Source organism: Giraffa tippelskirchi, chromosome 7 (assembly GCF_054371585.1).
Source record: "Giraffa tippelskirchi isolate mGirTip1 chromosome 7, T2T-mGirTip1v1.2.pri, whole genome shotgun sequence".
Classification (NCBI taxonomy): domain Eukaryota; kingdom Metazoa; phylum Chordata; class Mammalia; order Artiodactyla; family Giraffidae; genus Giraffa; species Giraffa tippelskirchi.
The window spans coordinates 46,558,670-46,581,909 of NC_137281.1; the positions used below are offsets into that span (position 1 = coordinate 46,558,670).

General features: G+C 57.2%; 1 protein-coding gene across 4 annotated transcripts in view; it reads left to right on the forward strand.

Annotated features, from left to right (window-relative positions):
* Window positions 1-20,845: 20,845 nt before the first annotated feature.
* The window catches only part of CBFA2T3 (CBFA2/RUNX1 partner transcriptional co-repressor 3), a 77,748-nt gene continuing 75,353 nt past the window's right edge, over window positions 20,846-23,240 (forward strand). For all 4 annotated transcript variants that reach the window (XM_081511936.1, XM_081511938.1, XM_081511937.1 and 1 more), the window contains exon 1: window positions 20,846-21,126. In XM_081511936.1, coding sequence (XP_081368062.1) covers window positions 21,039-21,126 — 88 coding nt within the window. In that variant the 5' untranslated portion in view covers window positions 20,846-21,038. The remainder of the gene's footprint in view (window positions 21,127-23,240) is intronic.

Below are 23,240 nucleotides of genomic sequence, written 5' to 3' on the forward strand. Positions count from 1 at the left end.
TGCAGCTGAAAACTTCACTTCCCAGTGAACTGCAGACTCAGAGGCGACACGAAGGAGGGCAGGAGGAGGGACGAGATGGACTCGGGCACTCTCCACAGAGTTTAAATGCCTGTGAGCGGATTAATAGGGTCTTGGCGGCAGGCAGCCGTCTCCGCGCTATCTGAGCGCCAGTGGCGGCGCGTGAATACTGATGGCCGGGCGGGATTGAGCCAGGCAGCACCGTGGCTTTATCTCATGGGCACAGGCGGCGAGCCCTTATCAGGCAGGCCCGGCTGTGCAGCTGCGTCTTCAAGGGCCCGCGCCGCCCACCGCCTGCTTTGTAATCAGAAGAGAAGAAGTTGCTGCCTTGATATTTCCATTTTTATCTCTTTTATTTACTTCATTTTAATGTCTTTCGGGGAATATTTTCTCTGCAACGAGACAGGGCTGTCGGTGGCTGACATCTTTCTGCTGCCCCTTGGCTGAGCAGGGAGGAGGGCTGAGGATGGGGTGAGGGGCTCCTGACCCCCATTCTCCACCTATGCACCCCCGTCCTCTCTCCCACCTTCTCCTCCTGCCATGGGGTCCTTCCCCAGTGATCTGCACCCTCCAGATCCAAGTCCTCACACCTCACACAGCCCAGCTTGATGAAGGGTCCCTGACGAAGAACTCCACCCACAGCCCCTGGGGACCCTGGGCATTGGTGGGGGCACCATCCGAGACATGGTTGGCACAGTTGAGGAGCTGGTGGTTCAAGCCTCCCTCCCTTCACGTCCCCACTGATCTGGAGGGACATTGTCTCCCTCTCCCAGACAAGGAAGCAGAGGTTCCGAGAGGTTATCACTGGCCGTCACCTGGCTCCGTGCTGGCGATGCGTGACAGAGACAGGAAGTGCAGAGCATCTGAGCCGGACAGGGAGGTGCGGAGGATGCCCACTTGCGGCCTCCCTGCATCCGTGGCACATACGATCGCACCCCTGTCACCACAACTCACCAAGACGGCGTGTGGAGCAGCTTGCAGAAGGGGCCAGCAGCAGGAGGGCAAGGGGGCTGAGCTCCCTCCAGTCCCTGCTTTAGTCTCACAGATGCCTCTGTCTGGGTTGAAGCGTCTCCCAAAAAGGCACATCTACATCCGAAGCCTGGGAACACGACACGTCTGGATCAAGGGCCTTCGCAGGTGGACTGAGTGAAGACTCTCAGGATGAGACCAGCCTGGGCTGAGGGGGTTCTGCTCCCAAAGACTGAAGTTTTCACAAGACAGATTCAGACACACAGGCAGAGACCACGTGGGGACAGACTGAGACGGGAGAGAGGCAGCCACCAGACAAGGACGCCTGGAGCCCCAGGAACCAGAAGAGGCAAGAGAGACTTTCCCCAGAGCCAACAGAGAGAGAGGTGGACCTGAGCTTCAGACGCTGACCCCCAGAACGGGGAGGGAGTAGATCTCTGTTGTCTCAGGCCCTCCCCCTGCCCCCCAGGACACACACACCATCCCCACCTGGATGAGAGCCCCTTGGGGCATCAAGGCATTAGGTCCCCCTCTCTCCCTCCAGGACACACGCTGTCTTCACCTGGATGAGAGCACCTCGGGGCATGAGGCCTTCAGGTACCCCACCCCCCAGGACACACGCACACTGTCCCCACCTGGACGAGAGCTCCTCAGGGCATGAGGGCAGTGACCTCTCTCCCATTCCTCAGGAGTTGGCTCCTATGGATATTTATAAAGAACCCTGAGAGCTCCGGGACTGCCCTGGTGGTCCAATGGCTAAGACTCCATGCTCTCAACGCAGGAGGCCTCGGGTTCAATCCCTGGTCAGGGAACTAGATCCCACATGCCACAACTAAAGATCCTGCACACTGCAACAAAGATTGATGATCCGTGTGCCACAGCTAAGACATAGCACAGACAAAGACATAAAACAAATAAAAATAAATATTAAAAAAGAACTCAACAGCTCCATAATAAAAATACAAACAACCCAACAAAATGTGGCCCTGATACTTAGACATGCCAGTAAAAGAAGAAACACAAAAATGGCCAATAAGCACACGAAAAGATGCTCAACACTACTGGTCACCATAGAAAGTGTCCAGCGGACTCACAGGCCGTCACTGCTCATCTACTAGAAAGACTAAAATTTTTTAAAAACCAAAACACAGATGCCCTTAGCAGCTCCATCCATCCACAGTAGTGACCACACAAAGTGTAGGTGGTGGACAGCTGTGATGCGATATTGTCTGCACTTAGGGCATTGCTGGCTGCTCCACAGCCCCACCAATGTTGGAAATTTTCAGTTTTTTGAGTGTGAACCAATAGGTAAACAGTTTCTCCAATGAGAATGTATTTCCATCATGTTGCCCCTCCTTAAAATCAACACCCCCCACCCTCAATTCAATCATTGACCTCCTCCTGTTGTTACAAGATTGGTTTGGTTGCTTGTGGAACTTTGTCTAAATAGAGCACGCTCTTTGTACCTGCCTTCCCAAGCTCTTACCAGTTCAGGGATGCACTGTGTGTGTGTGTGTGTGTGTGTGTGTGTATGTTGGGCTCCCTCTGGTTGCTGAGTGATGCCCCAAGTGTACACACTGAGGGATAATCCCGTCAGAGAAAGGCCAAGGAGGGGATCGTCAGAGATGCACCACCTACTACGTCCTGCGACTCCAGGCTGGACCTGGGTGGCCAGGGGAGAGGGGACTAGACAGGGGGTAAGGGAGGTCCTCCAAGTGAAGCCAAGGGGCAAGGGGCCTTGGTCTGGGGACAGCGATGGTCACAGCACCTCTTGCCCTGGGTGTTCGGCATGTTTTAACTCCCCAGACCCTTTCCGGGCCCTTGGGGTGGGCACTGCCAGGGGAAGGAGCAGGAAGCACAGACCAGACAGGCCCCAGGTCCAAGGTGTGCAGTGAGCAGAAGGGCCAGAATGTGGCCCAGGGCCTGCCAGCATGGGACACACTCCGCAACAGGGGTTTGGGGTGTGGAAGGCAGAGGTGAGCCGGAGCCACCCCGGGGGCCCACACACCACATTGCCACCCTCCCCTGCCACTTGGGGATGCGCCGGACCATGCAGGAGCCACCGGGGCCTGCCCGGCCCGCTGCCAGCCGAGGGAGCTGCCAAGCCAGCCAGCTGTGTGCCAAGATGCTGATGGCGGGGCCACCGCTTCCCATCTGTCTCCGCTCCCAGGTGGCACCTATTTTTAGAGCCAAGGCTTTGCAGCCGGGATATAAGCAAGGCTTTGGAGTGGTGGAGTGGGCTCGCTTCAGGGAGCCCACCACGGGAGAGCAGGCCAGGGCCGCCTGGCCAAGAGGCCAGCAGGCTGGCGAGGATGGGCTGCTGGGCTGGGGCTGGCTCTTAGAGGAGGAGGGTCACTAGGGCTGTGCCAGGCACCTGTGAGATTGCTGTCCTCTTTCCACCAAGCACCCTCCTCTGTGCCTCCCCCACCCTTGCTCCTACCTCTTTCTCTGGAGATGCTTGGCCACCTGGCCTTCCCGCAGCCCCTCTGCTGCCCCCACAGCTCTGGGTCTCTTCTTCTCACCTGCAGCCATTCCCTCTGCGGATCCCATCTCCCCTCTGGTTCCAAACCTGCAGAGTAAACTCCTTCATCTCCTTCCCCGTCGCCTGTCTCTCCTCTGAGAAGCCCACCCCCCACACAGTTGGCACCGTCCTACGCCAGCTCCCACCCTTCTGTCAGCAGAATCAGCCTCTCCCCACTGCCTGGCACCAATGGTTTCACCCTGGCCAGCCCTGAGGCCCCATGTGACCTCTGACCCTGCCCCCCAGCCTCCTCCTCTGCTCTGGCTAGACTGGCCTTGAACACCAAGGCCTTTGCACCTGCTGTGCCCCTGCCTGGGCCCCTGTTTCCTCTCTTCCTTCGAGTCTGGTCTGAGGAGTACCCACCAAGCGACCCCTGCACCCCCAGCCCATTCCTGGCTGAATTTCCTCAGCTGGCACAGTGCGGGTCTCACTTCAGGGGTGTCCCCAGGGCCTGGAAAAACGCTGACAAAGTAGGTGCTCAGTGAGCATTTGTGGGGTGGGTGAGTCACCGTCACACAGACTAAGGGGGTCACTTCCTCTTAATTTCCCACAAGGCAGGTCTGCTGAGATGAACTCCCTGTTTCTGCAAAGAAGTCTTTGCTTTTCCTTCACCTTGAAGGATAATTTGCTGATTTCTAGGTGAGGGTCTTCTTGTTTTAACTCCTGAAACATTCTCTCCACACCCCTCTTGCTTGTTCGATGTCTGACAAGAAATCGCTGTGATGCTCGGTCTTGCTCTTCTGTAGGTAAGGTCTCCCCTTCACTCCTTTCAAGATTTCCTTTTTATCCTTGGCTTCCTGCGGTTGGAATAGAATGTCCCCAGACATGGGGTTTGCCACGTTGTTGTTGTTATCCTGCTGGGTGTTCTCTGAACTTCCAGGACCTCTGGTTTGGTGTCAGGCATTAATTCTTGACAGTTCTTCACCATGATTACTTCACATGGCTCTCCAGCTCTGTTCTCCCTTGCTCTTCCTCCTGGTTCAATCATGCGTACTCTATACCTTTCGACACTGTACCATGGTTCTTGGATGTTCTGAGGTTGATTTTCTCCTTTTTTTCCTCTCTTTGTTTCAGTTGAGGAATTTTTTGTTGACCTGCCTCCAACTTGACAGATTCTCCTCGACCACGTTGGGCTGACTAACCTGCCAGCAGAAGGACATTTTCATCTCTGTCACATGTTCGTTTCTCACGTTTCCTTTTTCTTCTTTCAGGAAGATTGCATCTCTCTGCTCACATCTGTCCTTCACATGGTCCATCTTTCCCATTAGATTCCTTAATGTATTAATCACTGTTATTTTAAACTTCCTGTGTGATGAACCCTGTCTCTGCTTCATGTTGTGTCCCTCCTATGTCCAGTTTTCACAGAGGTGATGAGCAGCCTCGCCAGGAAGAGCCTGGTGCCCATGGGCCCAGTCCCCCAGGAAGACTCATAATGGTGAGGGATCCAGAGTGAGAGGTGTCCTGTGACGGACGCAGTCTTCACTCCTCTTAAAATTCCCTTGAAAACACAACCAACTGCAACTCAATCAGGGCAGATTTCCTATAAGAAGCAAGTGAACTCAGCAACTCACGGGGTGGAAGCTCTGTGCATCCTTAAAGCCCATCCTCAGGGGTGACACACTCGTCCTCTTGGGGGGACGTTCCTGTTGACACGGGCACAGCATGGAGTGTGTGAGGGTAGGTGACAAAGCCGGGTGTCAGTCCCAGCTCTGAGACCAAGCTATATGGGCCCTGGGCAGCTGCCTCCACTGTCTGGGCCTCAGTCTCCTCACTGTTAACTGGGCACAACCGTGACAGTGCCGCCCACGGGCCCTGAAGATGCACAAACACTCAGAGGTTTTCCAGGGGAGATTTCTGTTATAATCATGAGAGAGAGTTGGCTGAGGAATGGTGGCCTGCCTGAGTGACGAGGAATAACACTGAGAAGGTACTGTAGGGAGGCTGGGAGGGGGAGAGTGTGGTGGCAGGGAGAGAGAGAGAGGGAGAGACAGAGGGAGAGAGAGACAGAGAGAGAGAGGGAGAGACAAAGAGAGGGAGAGAGACAGAGGGAGACAGAGAGAGAGGGAGAGTCAGAGAGACAAAGAGTCAGAGAGAGACAGAGACAGAGGGAGACAGAGAGAGACAGAGACAGAGGGAGAGAGAGAGAGGGAGAGACAGAGGGAGAGACAGGGAGAGAGAGAGGGAGAGAGACAGAGACAGAGAGAGACAGAAGGAGACAGAGAGAGAGGGAGAGAGACAGAGAGAGACAGAGAGAGGAAAAGACAAAGGGAGAGAGAGAGGGAGAGAAACAGAGAGAGACAGAGGGAGACAGAGAGAGAGGGAGAGACAGGGAGAGAGGGAGAGAGACAGAGAGAGAGGGACAGAGACAGAGAGAGAGACAGAGAGTCAGAGAGAGACAGAGAGAGAGGAAGAGACAGAGAGAGAAGGAGAGAGACAGAGAGAGACAAAGGGAGACAGAGAGAGAGGGAGAGAGAGAGAGAGGGAGAGAGAGACAGAGAGAGGGAGAGAGATAGAGAGTCAGAGAGAGACAGAGACAGAGGAAGAGACAGAGAGAGAGGGAGAGAGACAGAGGGAGACAGAGAGAGACAGAGACAGAGGGAGAGACAGGGAGAGAGGGAGATACAGGGAGAGAGGGAGAGACAGAGAGAGAGAGGGAAAGACAAAGGGAGAGAGAGAGGAAGAGAGACAGGGAGAGACAGAGAGTCAGAGAGAGACAGAGGGAGACAGAGAGAGAGACAGGGAGAGAGACAGAGACAGAGAGAGACCGAAGAAGACAGAGAGAGAGGGAAATAGGGAGAGACAGAGAGAGAGGGAAAGACAAAGGGAGAGAGAGAGGGAGAGAGACAGAGGGAGACAGAGAGAGAGGGAGAGAGACAGAGAGAGGGAGAGAGACAGAAGGAAACAGAGAGGGAAAGAGGGAGAGACAGAGAGACAGGGAGAGACAGAGAGAGAGGGAGAGACAGAGAGAGAGGGGGAAAGACAAAGGGAGAGAGAGAGGGAGAGAGAGAGAGACAGGGAGAGAGACAGAGAGAGAGAGAGACAGAGGGAGACAGAGAGAGAGGGAAAGAGGGAGAGACAGAGAGACAGAGACAGAAGGAGAGACAGAGAGAGAGGGAGAGAGACAGAGAGAGAGAGAGAGGGGGAAAAACAAAGGGAGAGAGAGAGGGAGAGAGACAGAGGGAGACAGAGAGAGAGGGAGAGAGACAGAAAGAGAGACAGAGAGTCAGAGAGAGACAGAGACAGAAGAAGAGACAGAGAGAGAGGGAGACAGAGACAGAGGAATGGGGGGGGGAGAGAGGGAGAGACAGAGAGAGATAGGGAGAGACAGAGAGAAACAGAGACAGAGGGAGACACAGAGGAAGTGACAAGAGGGCGGGAGGGCTGGGCCACAGCTCACAGGGACTCCAGTCCCCTCCTGCTTGTGGACAGGGGCCTCAACATCCCCGAGAGGCCTTCAGAGGGACTCAGAGGTGGGGAGGCCAGCCTGCCCTCCCAGTTCTTGATCAAGGGCATAAACTCAGGCTGGAGGTCTGTCCCGCAGCAGCCCGTCCACAGCTCTGCTGACTGTGGAGCCTCCTGGGCAGCCTTAGCTGGTCAGGGGAACCTGACTGACACCCTCTCAAATCCTACCTGGCTGAACTCCATCTCAGACCCCAGAAGACCTTGGAAGTCGGTCGTTAAACTGAGTGCAAGCAGCCCCAGTAACAGAGACAAAATTCATCCCCACATGGCCCAGGTGGATCCCACAGGAAGCTGGGCCGCTGGCCCTTCCCACGCTCACACAGGAGGAGAATAATGGTGGCTTGGGGCTGGAGTCTGCCAGGAATGGGCACTGCTCTTGGGGACCGTGTGTGCTGGGCAGCTCGGATGAGCAGCCTCTGTGGGGCACCAGTGGGGTGGAAGCAATCAGAGCTCCTCTGACTCAGTCTCAGAGCCCTTATTATTGGCCCAGTGTAGTGTGACCAGCTCCTCCAGGGTCTGTCCAAGCCACCTGAGTGAGACTCACAGGAAAGTTGCAAGCAGGAAGCCACGGCAGGGGGTGGGGGCAGGGGCCCCACCACCCAAGAGCCCAAGCCCCTCACCCCTCAAGATCCTGCTGTATCCCTGCACCATTGACTCTGGGAAGTTGGGCTGGTCTGCGGGAAATTCAGAGAACTTGACAACTCTGGGCTGAGCTAAGTCCTCCTGGCACCTGTGAAATAGGATTCTTACAGGTGCAATCAGTTAATATGAGGTCCTCATGGTGGGTCCTCACCCAGTCTGACTGGTGTCCTTATAAAGAAGGGGAAATCTGGACACAGAGACAGACATGCACACAGCCATAGAACATCAGAGGTGCCAGCAAATGCATGTAACACACAGGAGCAGGTAAATATTGGGTGGGATATAAACTGTATTTCTCACTATAGATCACACTCAAAAAGGCTTGAAAACCAGGACTTCTCTGGTGGTCCTGTGGTTAAGATTCCATGCTCCCAATGCAGAGGGTCCAGGTTCCATTCCTAGTCAGGGAATTAAAATCTCCGTGCTTCTTACCAAAAACAAAAAAAAGGCTTGAAAGACACAGATCTGGGCAATTCTCAGTAAAACACCAGGACCATTGTTCTGATTCCCATTTGACAGGTGAGGAAACCTAGGCTTCTGAGAGGTTGGGGACAGATGGGGCTCCCAGGTCCCTGGGTGGGGAGTCCTTGCTCTGGGTCCCTCCAAGGGGAGTGCATGACCGGCTGTGAAGGCAGGGCCTCTGGCTTGCAGCTCTGATGCCTGGTCCCCCTGCTCAGCGAGGCAGGGCTGGCCTGTGTCCCACACCTCGGCCATCTGGGGACCAGAGGGTGTGGATGTCTGGAGCTTGGAGGAAGCACTGGGTTTGAATTCCAGCTCTGTCGTCTCTGGCCTAGGAGATCATGGCCCTCAGGGACAGAGGAAAGAGCCTTAAAAGATGGTCCTCCTGCTGGCCCACAGCAGAGGGACAGTGGATGGCAGACAGCCTGCCATGCTCTCCCCTGCCTAGACCTAGGTCTCCCACCTGTCCAGTGGGGGACAGATGCCCAGGACTTGGCCTCAATGGCCCGTATCTCTCTGGGCAGGCCCTGGCTCTGACCAGCCATTCACACCCCTGGGCCTGGGGCTGCCGCTCACCTGGTCATCACTTAGCAGGTGGGGACCACAAGGGCACCTGGGATGGGGGCACCACCTCTCATTCCTCAGCTCTCTCCCTGGACAGTCTTGTTGTTTCTTCCTCTGGCTACATCCCGACTCCAGCGCCTTCTCTACCTCCGACATCTCTGCCTCCTGGTCAAACTTCTGAATCATAGGCTTCGTGCTGGTCCCTCTGTGTCTGCCACTGTCCTGGGGAGGAGACCTCTGCCTTTCCTGTTCTCGTCTCCTCTTGCGATAAGACCAGTAAAGATGTTCACAACGTGAGGCAGACAGTCTTGATGTGAGTCTCAAAGCAAGATAGAAGCAGTCATACTCATCTGTCTCAGTCCTGTCTGAGCGAAGTCCTGTGGGAGGTGGGGAGCGGGCACGCAGCCCCTGGGGAGAGCTCCAGGCAGAGGCCCTGCAGGTGCACAAGCCCCGAGGTAGCCTGCCTGGCTCTCGGCTGCGGCCACCGCCTCTCAGAGGAGCCCTGGGCCTGTCCCTGCTTTAACCCCGCGGTCGGGCTTGCGGGGGCTCAGGGCAAAGGGGCCCAGCTGCACCTCGGGGTCGCTCCTCCTGCTGGTGGGTGAGACTCTTTGTGGGTTCTGCCCTGGGATGCTCCTCCTGCTTGATGTGGGGAGCCAGCCCCTTCTGGGAGGGGTTGTTTTGGGCACAGGCTCCTGGGCCCGGGAGGGGCAGCGGAAGGGGGGAAACAGGCAGCAGGTGCCGCTTCTAACAGCCTTGACGGGCTGCCAGCCGCCTCTGAAATCCAGAGCACATCTGCGCTCATCAGTTGGCCAACAGATGGGTCCCGGTTTAATATTTTTGGATTCGGTTACACTGAGGGGCTGATGTGAACCATACAGAGTGCAGGTGCGCGAGCAAAACAGCGTCCTGCAGCAGGCGGGGTGGGAGGAGATTGTCCCGGGGGCGGGGGACGGGGACTCGCTCAGGGCAAGACCCCAGAGCCTGGCTGGAGAGACTCCAGGTGCCCGTGGGTGAGGAGCCTCACTCTGCATCTTGGGTTTGGTCGCGGATTTTGTTATAAGCTTCTTGCAAACCGTGGGATGCAGTAATTCCCCTATCCATCCTGGGAGTGAGAGTGGGTGGTCAGCAGGCAGAGAAGGGCCAGGCAGGGCCAGATGGCAGTGTGGTGGCTCGTGTTCCCACCAGCAACTGCTTTTGTTACTTAATCATGTCACAGGCAGGAAAGCACCCACCCCCATGCCAAGTATCTCTGGGGCCACCTTCACGGCTGGCCCCGGGGGAAGTTCCCAGGGACCCAGATAAGGCTGCCGGATGTGGCCTTGGACTTGGAGCTCCAACCGGGACCCTGCAGACAGTGACCCCATGGCGATGTGATTGTTGCCATGGAGAGACAGTGCTGTCCCAGGTCCTGGGGGACCCTGGCAGGAAGATGTCCATCCCGTGGCTGAAGTCCTGAACCAGGTAGCAGCCACCCACCTGCCCCGCCCGAGCTCTTCCTGCAGAGAACAGCTTGCTTCCTCTGACAACAACTGCTCTCTCGGCTGACCCTGGGGAAACTGAGGCCCAGGCAGCCAGGGAGCCTGCCCAAACCACAGCCGAGCAGGCCAGGGCGGCAGACCCTGTGGGCTGAGAGCAAAGCTGTGTGCTTCATTGGCTTGTGGTGTTGTGTCCCTCGCAGGCCCGATGGTCTTACAAGATCCAGCTCACTCTGTGCAGATTCCCTAGTCCATAGGCATCAGTTACCCGCCTCCCGGGGCCCCTGAGACTGCAGCTGGGTGTGAGGTCCTCAAGAGGTGATGCTCAGAGAGGACTCCCTGCCCTCGGGCTCTGTCCAGCTGGGAAGGAAGACTGACACATTGTACACACATACATACACACACACACACACACACACACACGTAATGAGAATGAGTGCACGCAGGCCTCCCAACCTGGTATAGGGGAGGCTGCAGTTCACATATTCTTTCCTTCATTCATTCAGCGAACACTTATCGATGACCTACTGTATGCCAGACCTGGCTCCAGGGGCATGGGACATCAGTGAAGAGACAGACGTCTGGCCTCCATAAACACAAAGTCCCTATGTGGTGCATGAATTAATAGCTAACGGAATCAGAGGACTCTTCATTTGAAAAGAAAGAATTGAGATTTTTCAGGGCAAATAATAAAAGCTAATCTCTTTTGGGCTCTTAGTAGGTGGCAGGCAATAAGAGGAAGGCACCCTTCTGTTGGTCTGAGGGTCCTCATTGTACTGAGAAGTAGCAGGGTCTCCCAAGGGTGCCCAGCAGCCAGCAGTGTCCAGCTGGGCAGAGGTAAACACCCCTGGGCATCGATCAGGGGGTGCACCTCCTCTGGCCCCTTGGCCAGGACAAGAAGAACATGTCTGCTCTGCGGCTGTGAGTTTGTTCCTCGGCCCCTGGAAACAAGAAGCAACTCATACTTTGTCTACATCCCAGCGGAGCTGTCCTGAGCCACTTGCCAGGACAGAGCCCTCGTCAGTTTAGCTGTGTTGTTCATGCCCAGGTCCAGAGAAGGGACCATGCACTATTGTTGAGGCACCCCTTGACACACCCTTGGCCCCACACAGGCCTGAGTGCTGAGCACCAGCAGGACCAGCCCTCCTCCCTGCCCTCCTAAACCCACCTCTGTCCCACCCTCGGGGAAGCTCCTCCTCTCCTCCCTTTCCTGTGAGTCCTGCCTCCTCTGAGCCCTGGCTGCTATCCCCTCCCTCTCAAGTGCACATGATCAGCTCTTCCCCTCCCAAAGGCAGGGACCTCATGGGATGTTCTCAGCCTCCTTTGCATCTAGGCACAGCCACAGTTTAACCAATAAGCTGGAAGGGGAGAACTCTGAAAATTTCTGAGAAAGATTTTTCTCCTTGGCTCCTTTTCTTCTTTGAAGGCAGTGGTCACAAGTTGTGATGGTTGGAGCTACAACCACCATTGTGGAACCATGAGGCAACAAGCCAGAAGCCAATAAGCTAACACTCAGAATGGCAGAGCATGAGGACTGGGAGAGCTGGGGTCCCTGATGACACCATCGACATACTGCACCTAATCCAGCACCACTTTCTCCAAGTTTCCAGAGAACTAGTGCGTGCATCTGTTAAACCACTGTTAGCTGGACATCCTGTTACTTGAAGCTGAAAGCATCCCCAGGAAATGCAAAGCATAGTAACTGTGAATTCCCAGGCTCGACCTGGTCCACTGCCAGCCCTGCTTGGAGGCCAGTGGAGAAGAGATAGAACCTGGAGATGAGGCCAGGACAGCCCCGCCACTCACTGCCTGGTGACCTTGGGCCAGTACTGAATCACCCCCACTGGGCCTCTCCTCGCCCATTTAAAAAAAATTATTATTGGCTGTGCTGGGTCTTCATTGATCCATGAGGGCTTTGTCTAGTTGTGGCAAGTGGGGGCTACTCTCTAGCTGTGGTGCACAAGCTTCTCATTATGGTGGCTTCTCTTGTTGCAGAGCACAAGCTCTAGGTACATGGGCTTCAGCAATTGTGGTGCTCAGGCTCAGTAGTTGTGGCACACGGACTTAACTGCCTCCTGTCATGTGGAATCTTCCTGGACCAGGGATTGGACCTGTGTCCCCTGCACTGGCAGGCGGATTCTTAACCACTGGACCACCAGGGAAGTCCTGCTTCCCCATTTGAAACTGGAGGGGGGCCAGCACCCACCCCCCTGACCCCGAGCCCCCTCCAGTGTACCCCTGTCTGGAACCACTGCCCTGAGCCTTCTCCAAGGACTTTGCCAGCTTGAATCAGCCGTGACCCCACAACTGTAGCAGAGGAGATCTGAGCTGGCCGTGGGGAGGCAGGTGGTGGCCCCTCTAGGGTAGTGGACTTCCTAAAGACTGCCCAGAGCCAGCCTGGAGTTGAACACTAGGCAGCTTGATCAGGGCCAGGATGGGAGGGGGAGCCAGGGATAAGTCTTGAGTGGACACCCCCACCCCCAGTCCAGGCTGAATCCTGGGAGCTCCCTGGCTCCCAGGCTGCCCTTGAGGCTTGCTGGAGGAGTCTGGTCTGGTGGTGGGGAGGAGTGTGAATCCCAGGGTCCTCCCTGCAGCCAAGGAGGCAGCCAAACCCGCCTGCTCCCACGACAGGCCATCTGGTTTACCCACGGGGCTACACCTGGCCATTCTAGTGGACTAGGTCAGAGCCACGAGCGAGGAAGGGTAACCAGACTGCTGCCCCATCTCACCCTCTGGCCCCCACTGGACAGATGGGGAAAGTGAGGCTGGGGAGGCTCAGACGCCCTGGAGGCAGGTGGAGCCTCCCTCCTCGCTGAGTGAGGGAGGGGGGCAGCTGAAGAGGCGCCAGATGGCCCGGATTCCCGGCTTCTGCAGAGACGCCGGGAACAAGACCTCATCTCTCAGCTACTCTTGCAGCTGAAAATATTTACATCCAAATACGTCCCAATGCGTCATATTTTTGCCTCAAGCCAGTCTGGGAGTCTGTCCCCACCACCTGGGAGGCTGTGAGGCCTGTTGAGGAAGGGTCTTGCCTTTCAGGGGAGCTGATGAGTCTTACCAGAGGCTGGCATTAAGGAACAGGGGCCTGGGAGGGGGTCCAGAAAGGACCTCGGGGTTCTGAAAGGACGACCTACCAAGTGCCCCGGCCTCGGGGTCTTTAGAAACAACTGGCTCCGCTCGAGGGCGCTCCCCACAGAAAGAGCCCATGTGGATTTGAGGGTCCGCAAGGCTCTTGACTTCCTCCCACGAGACTTGTCACTCTCGAGACTTCCCTCCCATGAGATTTCCCTCCTGCGAGATTTCCCTTCAGCGAGACTGCCCTTCCCTGAGATTTCCCAACCTCGAGACTTTGCACCCTTGAAGCAAGACTGTCCTCCTCCACGCCTCACTGCATACAGTGTGTTACTTTTACTGTGGCTTCTTGTTTTGCTGTCCTTCCCCTCGAGGTGTCCTCAGACCTGTAAGAGTGGGACCTGGCCCCATTTTCCCCAGCACAGAGAGCAGCATTCAGCTGCAGCAGGTGCATGGCAGGTGCATGTGCAATGCGTGGACCGCCGAGTGTGGGGCAAGCTCCTGCAGACCCCTGGCCTCTGGCTGCAGGGATGACCAATGAGGCAGCCATGCCTTCTGGGCTGTGCAGCAGCCTGAAAGCGGCAGAATGCTGTCTTCTCTGAGTGCTGGAGGAAGGGAGGCCAGAATCAAGGCGTCCATAGGCTGCACTCTACCTAAAGGCTCCAGGAGGATTCTGGGCTGCACTGTGTCTCCTGCATATTGGTAGGTTGAAGCCCTGAGCCCCAATGTTTCAGAATGTGACTGTATTTGAAGATGAGGCTGCTGCAATGGTCCTGATCCAGTCTGACCAATGTCCTTTTAAGAAGAGGGGACTTGGATGCACAGAGAGATGTGGGGCCTACAGACACACAAACATGCACCTGGATGGTTACAGCAGCTTTATTCAGTCCCCAAAACTTGGAAGCAACCAAGATGTCCTTCAAGGTGAATGGATAAAAAGTCTGTGTTTCATCCAGACAGTGCAATATTACTCAACACTACAAAGAAATGATCTGTCAAGTCATGAAAAGGCAGGGAGGAGCCTTAAATGCAAGTTACTAAGTGAAGAAGCCAATCTGAAAAGGCTACAGACTACGTGATTCTAACTCTAAGACATTGTGGACAAGGCAGAACTATGAGACAGTGAAAGGATCAGTGGTGGCCAGGACTTGGGGGCATAAGGATGAACAGGTGGAGCACAGAGGACTTCTAGGGCAGTGATGTTGCTCTGCATTCGACTATAATGGTGGGTACAGGTCATTATCCACTTGTCCAAACCCATGGAATGTACACCACTGGGAGGGACCCTGGTGTAGACTCTGGGCTCTGGGTGATTGTGGTGCAAGTCCATCTGTTGTAATCAAGGTACCACCTGGTAGGAGTGATAATGGGAGAGGATATGAGTGTGGAGGGACAGGTGCTTGATTTTTCTGTGAACCAAAAATGATCCTAAAAAGTAGTCTATTTAAGAGGAAAAAGACCCAGCCCCACAGAGCTGGCCTTCTAGTGGAGGGACAGGCAATAAACAACATGAGTAAGAAAATCTCACTTGGAGATGGGGCCAACCCCAAGGCTGGAGGGAGAGGAGAAAAGGGGGTAAAGGGAGGAAAAATGACATATGTGCCCAGTGGAGGGTTTGCCACTTTAATTCTTTCTGGATCAAACACAGCACCAGATTTGCTGCCTCATGTCTGGTGGGCTCAGAGGAAATGCAGTGAGAGCTGAGTGCTGAGATGGGGGCGGATACGGCTTCTCTAGCAGGCAGGCAGCTCGGGGCGTGGGGATAAGTGGTGCCCAGGACGCGGGAAACCTCAGCCCACAGTCAGAGAGAAACCAAGATCGGACAGGACCGACCCCACCCTCCACCTGGGGCTCCTCAAAGGGAAAGTGGCCTCAGGGAGGGGCCTTCCCCTTTGCAGCTTGGCTGCTCAAGGGAGCAGAGTGGGCAGCTCCCCACGACTCAGAGGATGCGCTTTGCAGGCAGGTGGGCGGGTCCCCGGGAGGGTTGGGGTCACGCAGGGGTGACAGTCTTCCCTTCTGAGCCTCAGTTTCCCATCCCCAGAGATGGACAGCCTTTCCCAGGCTCGACCCTGTTGGGAAGGGTGGGGGCTAGCGAGGAGCAGAGACCAGGGGTGGGACAGGGAGGGCTGGGGTCCTCAGTGCAGCAGGGTCCTTACCCAGCCCGCCTGGCTCCCCCAGCCCCTCTCCGGGTCTGACTGGACCCAGCCTGGTACCAGACCCCAGACCCACGCACCACCTGGTGACGTGAATAGGCTGCTGAGCCTCTGGGTGACAGAGGTGGTGAGGGTGTTTGGGTCAGGTGGGGAGTGCACCGGGGAGCTGTCTCAGCACTGAGTCAGGGGGACTTGGCCGTCACTGCCAGCACTCTTATTTCCATCCTCAGACTCTGTCCTCATTGGGCTCAGCCCAAAGCCCCTGTCCTGCTTGTTGAGCTGGCAATGTTCAGGGCAAGAGGAGCAGCCCGGCTCCCCCCACTCCACACCCACCTCTGGGCTTGGGAGGCTCACGCTGACCCAGCACAGGCTACCGAGCTCTGGTCCCCAAACTCAGGGGAAGCTACACCGTGCCTCTACCTCCTGGCACCTGGGCCTGGAGCACCCTTCTAGGAGCCAGGTCTCCAAAGGCAACCCACTCAGGTTCTTGGGCCTCTGGACCCACTTCCCCTGAACTGGTTGGACCACTGGGGTTGGAGGTTGAGGAGAGGTGGTCGTTTCTTCTGTCTTCCTTGTGCAGGTGGGGAATGGAGTCCTGAGGGCAAATGGAATTCATGCCTGGGAGGTTATAGAAGGGTGGGGGCCATGCAGATGTGTGCACACACTTGGCCTTCCATCACACTCAAGTGGATCCTGGGCTGCATGCCAAGGACATAGCCATCACCAAGAACGGTGAGGTCTCCACCCTGGGGCTGTTCTCCTGCTGTCCACGGAAGCTGGCTCACAGCAACCACAATCCAAGGTGCTAATGCTGTGATGGGGCATCCAGGAGTGTGGAGGCATAGGAGGGGTGTTTCCTGAGGGCTCTGAGGGATGTGTAGGTGTTTGCCAGGTGAGGATGGGTCTGTGGGAGGAGCTGGGGAAGGTCAGAGATAATGAAAGCACTTTGGGGAAAGAAGCAGTTCCTATGAGAGAGACAGCTGTCGAGGGGAGAGGAGTAGAGCAAGGTGGTATCCAGGGTCAGCTTTGGTATTCATCCTGGGGCCTTGGGCAGCCACTGAAGGTTTATGAGGAGGAGTTGGACGACGACCGTGTGATTTGGGCAGATCTTCCTGCTGTGGTGTGGGGGTGGGGGGCAGGAGCCAGGGGGCCAAGAGGAGGGAGGAGGTCTCTGCAGACAGTGAAAGGGGGGTTAAGAGGGAGGGTGAATGGGGAGGGGAGCCCTCACTCCCAAAGGGCTTCCCTGGGAAGGGTCCTGAGCGGGACAAGCAGAATTCTCCGGGAATCTGACTGGAACTCTGTTCAGGATGAGCTTTCTGGCAACAGCACACCCACAGGGACCACAGCCAACCTCGATGGAGCAGGATCTCAGTGGAGTGGTTTCACTGAACCCGCACTGCACCCTGTGAGGTGGGCCGTGTGGTCCTCTTATTTTCTAGTTGAGGAAACTGAGGCCCAGAGAGGTTCAGTAGCTGGCCCAAGAGCATCCAGCAAAGACAGCTAACATGAGAGTGTGATCCCAGGGGTCTCTGACTCTGGAAGCCTCCACGTGGCAGGTTCACTGGGGCTAGAAGGCCCTGACTGAAGTGCTGGATGGGAGGGGTCTTCAACATGAGCTAGAACAGTGGTTCTTTATTGAGGGAGAGGGGTCCATGAACTTGGATAAGGAAAAGATTACAGGGACTTCCCTGGTGGTCCACTGGTTTAGAATCTATCTTCAATGAATAGGATGTGTGTTCAATCCCTGTTTAGGAAACTAAGATCCCACCCACCTGCCGTGGATCAAGTAAGCCCATGCTCTATATCAAAAGACCCCGTGTGATTAAATGAAGATCCTGCATGCTGCAGCTAAGACCCAGCACAGCCAAATAAATAAATATTTTTTTAAAAAAGAGATTACACCTGTACTTCACTAACCTCTAACCAAAGTGTAGCATTTCCTTTTACCATGAACACAGGTGTGTCAGCCATTCCTGTGAACTCAGCACGGACAGACTCAGCTGCGTTTGCCACGTTTGTAGGTCAGCAGCAGCCAAGTAGCAGGAATTTCATGGGGTTCAACCTAGCGTCCTGTATTTCGGCTGTTGTGACATCTGATGTCACAGTTCTCACTCACAGCTACGGTAAATAGAGAAGCATGTGTATTACTACATCAGAAAGATCTTAACAGTTTGGCATCTGTATATGGATGAAAAGAGTTTCCTTTGTACTTCTGTGAATGTATTCATGTTCCCAACAACACTGCTTTGAGACGAGGCTCGTGGGTTTCACCAGACATCAGAGGTGCCCACAGCACCAGAGGGTCGGGACGCCTGCTACCAGCTCACTGTCCTCCAGCTCATCTCTGCGTGGGCTCCAGCCTCTGGCCCCAAAAGACAGAGCTCTTCCTGCCAGTAAGTGTGCTGACTGCCTCCAGGAGCCCCAGAGCCTGACCTTATGTGCGGGATTCCCATGTATCAACCCAGGATGCAAGTGGCCCTTCCCTGTGACCCTGAGTTTGCTTTGTGACACTCTGACTGGGGAGTGGTGGGCCAGGGGGTCCAGCCCTGGACTGGCTTTGCCTGTCTGTCCTGAGCGAGTGCACCACCACCATCAGGCCACATTTCATTCCAGACCTGGAAGCAGAGGTTAGCCACCTGCCAGGCCCTGGGTTGAAGAGTGCTGGGCTGTCCTGGCTCCCCTGTAGCTCACATCTCCCCATTGGGCCTTCTCTGGGGCTGTCCTGTGTCTCATATCCCTCTTTGGGGGGCTTTGTGGTTGGGAATGTCACCCCTGTGAGTCGCGGTCCCTGCTCTCTAAAGCACAGCTTACCTAAGATGTGCATAGAATTGTGTTTCCACTGGTCCATCCACCAGTCACCCATCCCTCCCTCCACCCATCCTCCTGTGAGCCATCCATGCACCACCCACATATCCCTCCATCCACCCAACCATCCTCCTGTGATCCATTCATCTACCCATCTATCCACCCATCCATCATTTATCCACCCACCCATTCATCCATCTACCCATTAATCCATCTATCCACCTCCCATTGAGCCATTCATTTACCCAGCAGTCACGGGGCTCCTACAGGACAGGAAAGGAGGCAGAAATAAGACACCCATCCTATGACTTCCCTGCCCCCCTCCGCCCAGTGACCTCTCACCACTGGTCTCCACTGACCTCCTTCCAGCACCCTGGCTGTCCTAGAGAATCCTGAAAGCCTGGAGCTGTGACCACCTCAAGGCCCTTCTATCTGGAATGCACTTCCTCTCACCTCCCCAGGGGCAGCTCTGATCCCTGAGACACAGCTTCCAAATCACCTGCCCTGATTGCCCCATGAGGCACATCTCTTAGGGGCTTATAGGTTGAATGTCTGCCTCCCGTGGGAGAGAAGTCCCCTCGCCCCCTCCCCGCCACACAGGGTGCTGGCAGCCGTGGCCTCTGGAGGGAGCGGCCCCACCCCTCCTACTGCAGCCGCTTCCTCCTGGGCGCCTTATCTCCTGGGCAGCCCAGCTCCAAAAGCCGCAACCAACGTCTGCTTCCCCACAAGCCCCAACTGCCCGGCCCGGGGGGAGTGGAGAGCAGGCGAACACTCCAGAGATGGCCACCAAGGGCGATGTGGCACCCGCTCCCTATTCGTGGACAACTTTCTTCTATTTCAACTCAACCTCTGTCGGCCCTGCTGATCAGAAAACCAGGCAGGATGAGAGGCCCCTCACGAAAGTGGAAGTGTCCCATCTGGGGTGCCCCGCAGGTGCAAGGTGCCCTGAACATCTGCCCAGAGCCAGGGTGGGGACTGCCTTCACAGGGGAGGGGCCTGCGCCCCCCTAAGACCCTCTCACCCCCCAGCTTGGAGAGGTCCCACCATCTGAAGCCTGGAAAACAGGGTGACACAGGACTCCAGCAGCAGTGGGGGTCACAGCTGCACCATGGACCCTGAGGCAGGCTGTGCCCGGCATCTTCCGCTGTCTCCATCCTGAGCGGCCTGGGAGCTGGGACCACGGTGATCAGGGCGTCATGCACACCGAGAAAACTGAGTCGGGGGGGGCAGGGAGGTGGTGGCCAGTGTGACCCTGGATCCCACCCTGACTTGGAGCAGGGCAGACCAGGAGGGGCTGTGAGGATGGCACAGACTCTGGGGACTGAGCCCTGGCTCCCAGGACCGTCCTCTCCATCTGAACCCTGGGGACTCAGGGCAGCCTGGCCTGCAGGAGACGTGCACGTGGTGGCCCCTTCCAAGAACAGACAGGGTCTGTGCTGCATGGGCTCTAGAAGGATGCCCACCTGTGGAGACGGTGCCTCTGGGGAAAGAAAGCAGCGGGGGCATGGACGGGGTTCTCACTGACTGCCCTGTGCTCTCTGCACTGCTCAGACTGCTCCCCACGGGCAGGAATTACCTAGAAATTCAATTCAGTCTGTCAAAATGCGTGAGCTCTGGGGCTGCGGGCTGCACACCTTTGGCCGGTCTGAGGCCCTGAGCCTGCACCAAGTTTGGGTCCCCAGGGACTGATTGACAGGCCAGTGGAGGACAAGGGGTAGGCTGTCTCCTTCAAGGGGTCTTCCCATGGTGGTCACCACCTTCACCAAGTGACTACGTGCCTCTGGAGGGAGCATCCTCACCTCCTCTGTGCTGGGTGAGGGGTCTGGGACACCCACGTCCAGTCTGAGAGGTGACCGAGGGCCCTGGCATGGTTTCTGTCATCCCTCAGACTGGGGAGCAGCCTCACACTCTCAGCAAATTCCATCTGTGAGTCTGAATTGACTGTTCCCCAAGGTGTCCATCAGGAAATGGGGTGAGGGTCTCCAAGGAGACCCCAGCCAGGAGGACAAGCTCAGAGAGGGGGTTTCCTTGCCCAGACCAGTGGGCAGCACTTTCAGGGTGGGTGGGAGCCAGGACCTCCAGGCTGCAGGGGAAAGCCTGAATGGCAGGACTAGGATCAGACCAGGGCTGACCCAGAAGTCAGGTTCAAGGTTACGAGTGAGGGCCATGAACAGCTGGCCCTGGGAAGAGGGCCCTGGGAGAAGTCTGGCTGAGGTCAGGAGAGGGTGGAGACCCCCAGACCACCCCAAGCTGCAGGATGGGCCAGGCTGGTGGGGAGATAGGCAGGCGGGACTGGGCTGGGAGGCTTGGCCAGGGTGGACATTGCCCTCCTGTTGCTGATCTGCGCCCTCACGCCCCCCGCACCACCCCAGGTCAAGGAAGCACGCCCAGCGGGCCAGGCTCATGGTGGGTGGAGTGTCACCGGCCGGGCTGGAGGAGGAAGTTGTTGGGAAGTCAGAACGGAATTGCCGTGAGGGGAGGCTGGGCAGGGCCCGGCCCAGATGGTTCCTGTTGAGGAAGCAGTGGGCACAGCTGCACGGCTGCTCCCCGACCAGCGGCACTATCACGGTGACACAGCTGGCTGCCTCGCCGCAGGCTGCAGGCGACCTCCCCCACCGGCGCCTCCCCAGACACCGGCGCCTCCCCAGACCCGCCCCGCATCACATGAGCCCCTGCGGCTGCCCACCCCTTCCCCAGGCGGCTGCGAGAAGGCCTGAAGCGGTCTGGGGGACAGAGACCTCCAGTTCAGAGGAGTCCAGGCTGGCCGAGGCCCGTGTCTTTCCCTCGAGGGCCCACGAGGTTGAGAAAGGCACCGAGCGTGGGGCTTACCAGGCTACACGCTGCTGCCCACCTCCCACCTCAGCAGGATTCAGTTTCCTGAACCCACCCTCTGGCTCCATGTCCCGGGCGTCCCCCGTGCTGGACAGTGGGCCCTCGGCGTCCACCAGCTGCTCAACGTCCCGGGGCCCCAGGAAGGGCGGTCCAGGTAAGGGGATGGGACCAGTTGGGGGGGGGGCGGCGCTGAGCAGGTGGCACGAGGCAGCAACATCCCCTTGCTGTGCTTCCCGGCCTATTGACTCATGTCCAACATCAGCACAGCCTCCCGCTGGGCACAGACCTGTGCAGCTGGGGCAGGTGGCCAGAGAGGACTGGCAGGTGCCAGGCCTACGGGGGGCCCCACCCAAAGGCAGACGCTGGAGGTGGAGGCTGCTCAGTGAGCAGTGCCCCAGGAGTCGATGAGAAAGGTGGTGTGCAGAGCGCTGGGGACCCCCAAGACTTGGAGGTCAGAGGAGGAAACTGAGGCCAGATGGAGAGGGGCTGGTCCGGGGCCCCAGGAGCGAGTGGTCGTCCAGGACCTGCTCTGCCCCCACTGAGGAGCAACCTGCCAGGGCTCCCAGCAGTGGAGCCAGTGCCAGGGAGAGGTGGTCACACAGGGAGGACCTCCGGGGGCTGCTGACTGGGGGGTGTAGGAGGCTGTGGGCCCAAGCTGCAGGATCACCTGCCTGGCTCTCCCGGGACTCAGGGGCCTGCAGGGCTGCACACAGGAGGCCCTGCTCACCAGCCATAGCCACGTGGTCATGGATTAGGAACACAGACCCGCAAGTCTCATTGCAGTCACCTGCAGGGTGCAAGCAGGCCTGAGTCATCCCAGCACCCCAACCCCAGACAGCCCATCTCCCCTGCAGAGGTACCACCTGCCCCAGCCAGGGACCCGAGGGCCAGCTCCCTACACGAGCTCTACCGGGCACTCAGCGCATCCAGGACTGGGGCCCCGGGGTGTGCCAGCCCTGCCTCTCCACATAGTCACTAGCGTGCTGCAGGTGATTCTCAGATGTTGCCAGGGAGGTGCCAGTCACCGGCCTGGGAAATGGCCACCCTGCCCTTGGGCTGACCACAGCCTCTGGTCCCGTCCAGCTCTAGCTGCGACCACACAGCTGTCCCTCCTTCCCCAGGGTGGCCCTGCCTGACCCCCACCATCCTGGGACCACTCGTCGTTCCTCACCTGGGACCAGTCCCTCTTCACCTGGGCCTCAGGTTCCTCGTGTGTCACGTCCCATCCTTCGGCTCCATGAAAGGGTCAAGGAGCAGCTTCTCAAAGCCAGGGGTGGGGGTAGGGGGAAGCAGGTGGGTGTCTGCGAGCTGTGGGCTGTGGCCGTGTTCGGATGGATGGCGGCGTGTCTGTGTGGAAGGGGACCGAGGCCGGGAAACGTGATGCACCCATTGCGCTCACAATGTCACTCCAGGTGTTGGGCTGCGGGCCTCCGGACCAGGTGGGCTGAGCACCTCTGAAGCAGAGCCCCAGCCACCCCGTCCGCAGTGCGTCTCACCTGGGAGGCTTCACGGGGAGGAGGGAAAGCAGGGAGGCGTTTGGCTTGTGCGTCGACCTGGGGGCTTGCCTGGGCATGGGGTCCCCGTCCTGGGACTCTGGCTTTTAGGAACTTGTGGTCCATCTTCTCTAAATCACCTGGCCCCATGGGACAGACAGACATGTGGGGAGACATCCAGCACCCCATGTCCCCCCCCCAAAGGGGCAGATGCTAGGCCCCCAGGTGCTGGACACCTCCACCACAGGAAGCGGCAGGTGGGGCTGGGCTGGAGTCCACGGGAGCTGGGGGGCCCAGGACAGGCCTTGGGTCAGTGGGTCCATCCTGCAGGCTTCCCAAGAGTCTGTGTAAAGCTTTGAGATTCCAAATGTCAAGTAGCACCTAAACCACTAAAAGAATAGTAAGTAATATCTTCTAAAGCTGAGTCTGTCTGTCTGAGAACCTGCGTGAACCCTGCGCTGCCCTCCTGCTGGTAGGAAGCGTGGGTGGGGCCAAGGGTGGGGGTGACGACAGACCAGGGACAGACCCACCCCCACTGGTGCGTCCCCGAGGTGTGTGTGGCCACAGCAGCAGACAGAAAGGAACAGTGTTGGTTAGGGGGTGTTCACTGCACTCAGACCTATCAGGTGCCCAACTTCCCTGGCAGTCCAGTGGTAAGACTCCATATTCCACTGCGGGGGCTAAGACCTCACATGCCGCAAGGTGTGAGCAAAAAAAAAAAAGGGCAAGTCGTGTGTGTGAGGTGCTGAACCCCACAAACGAGAGGTGGATCCAG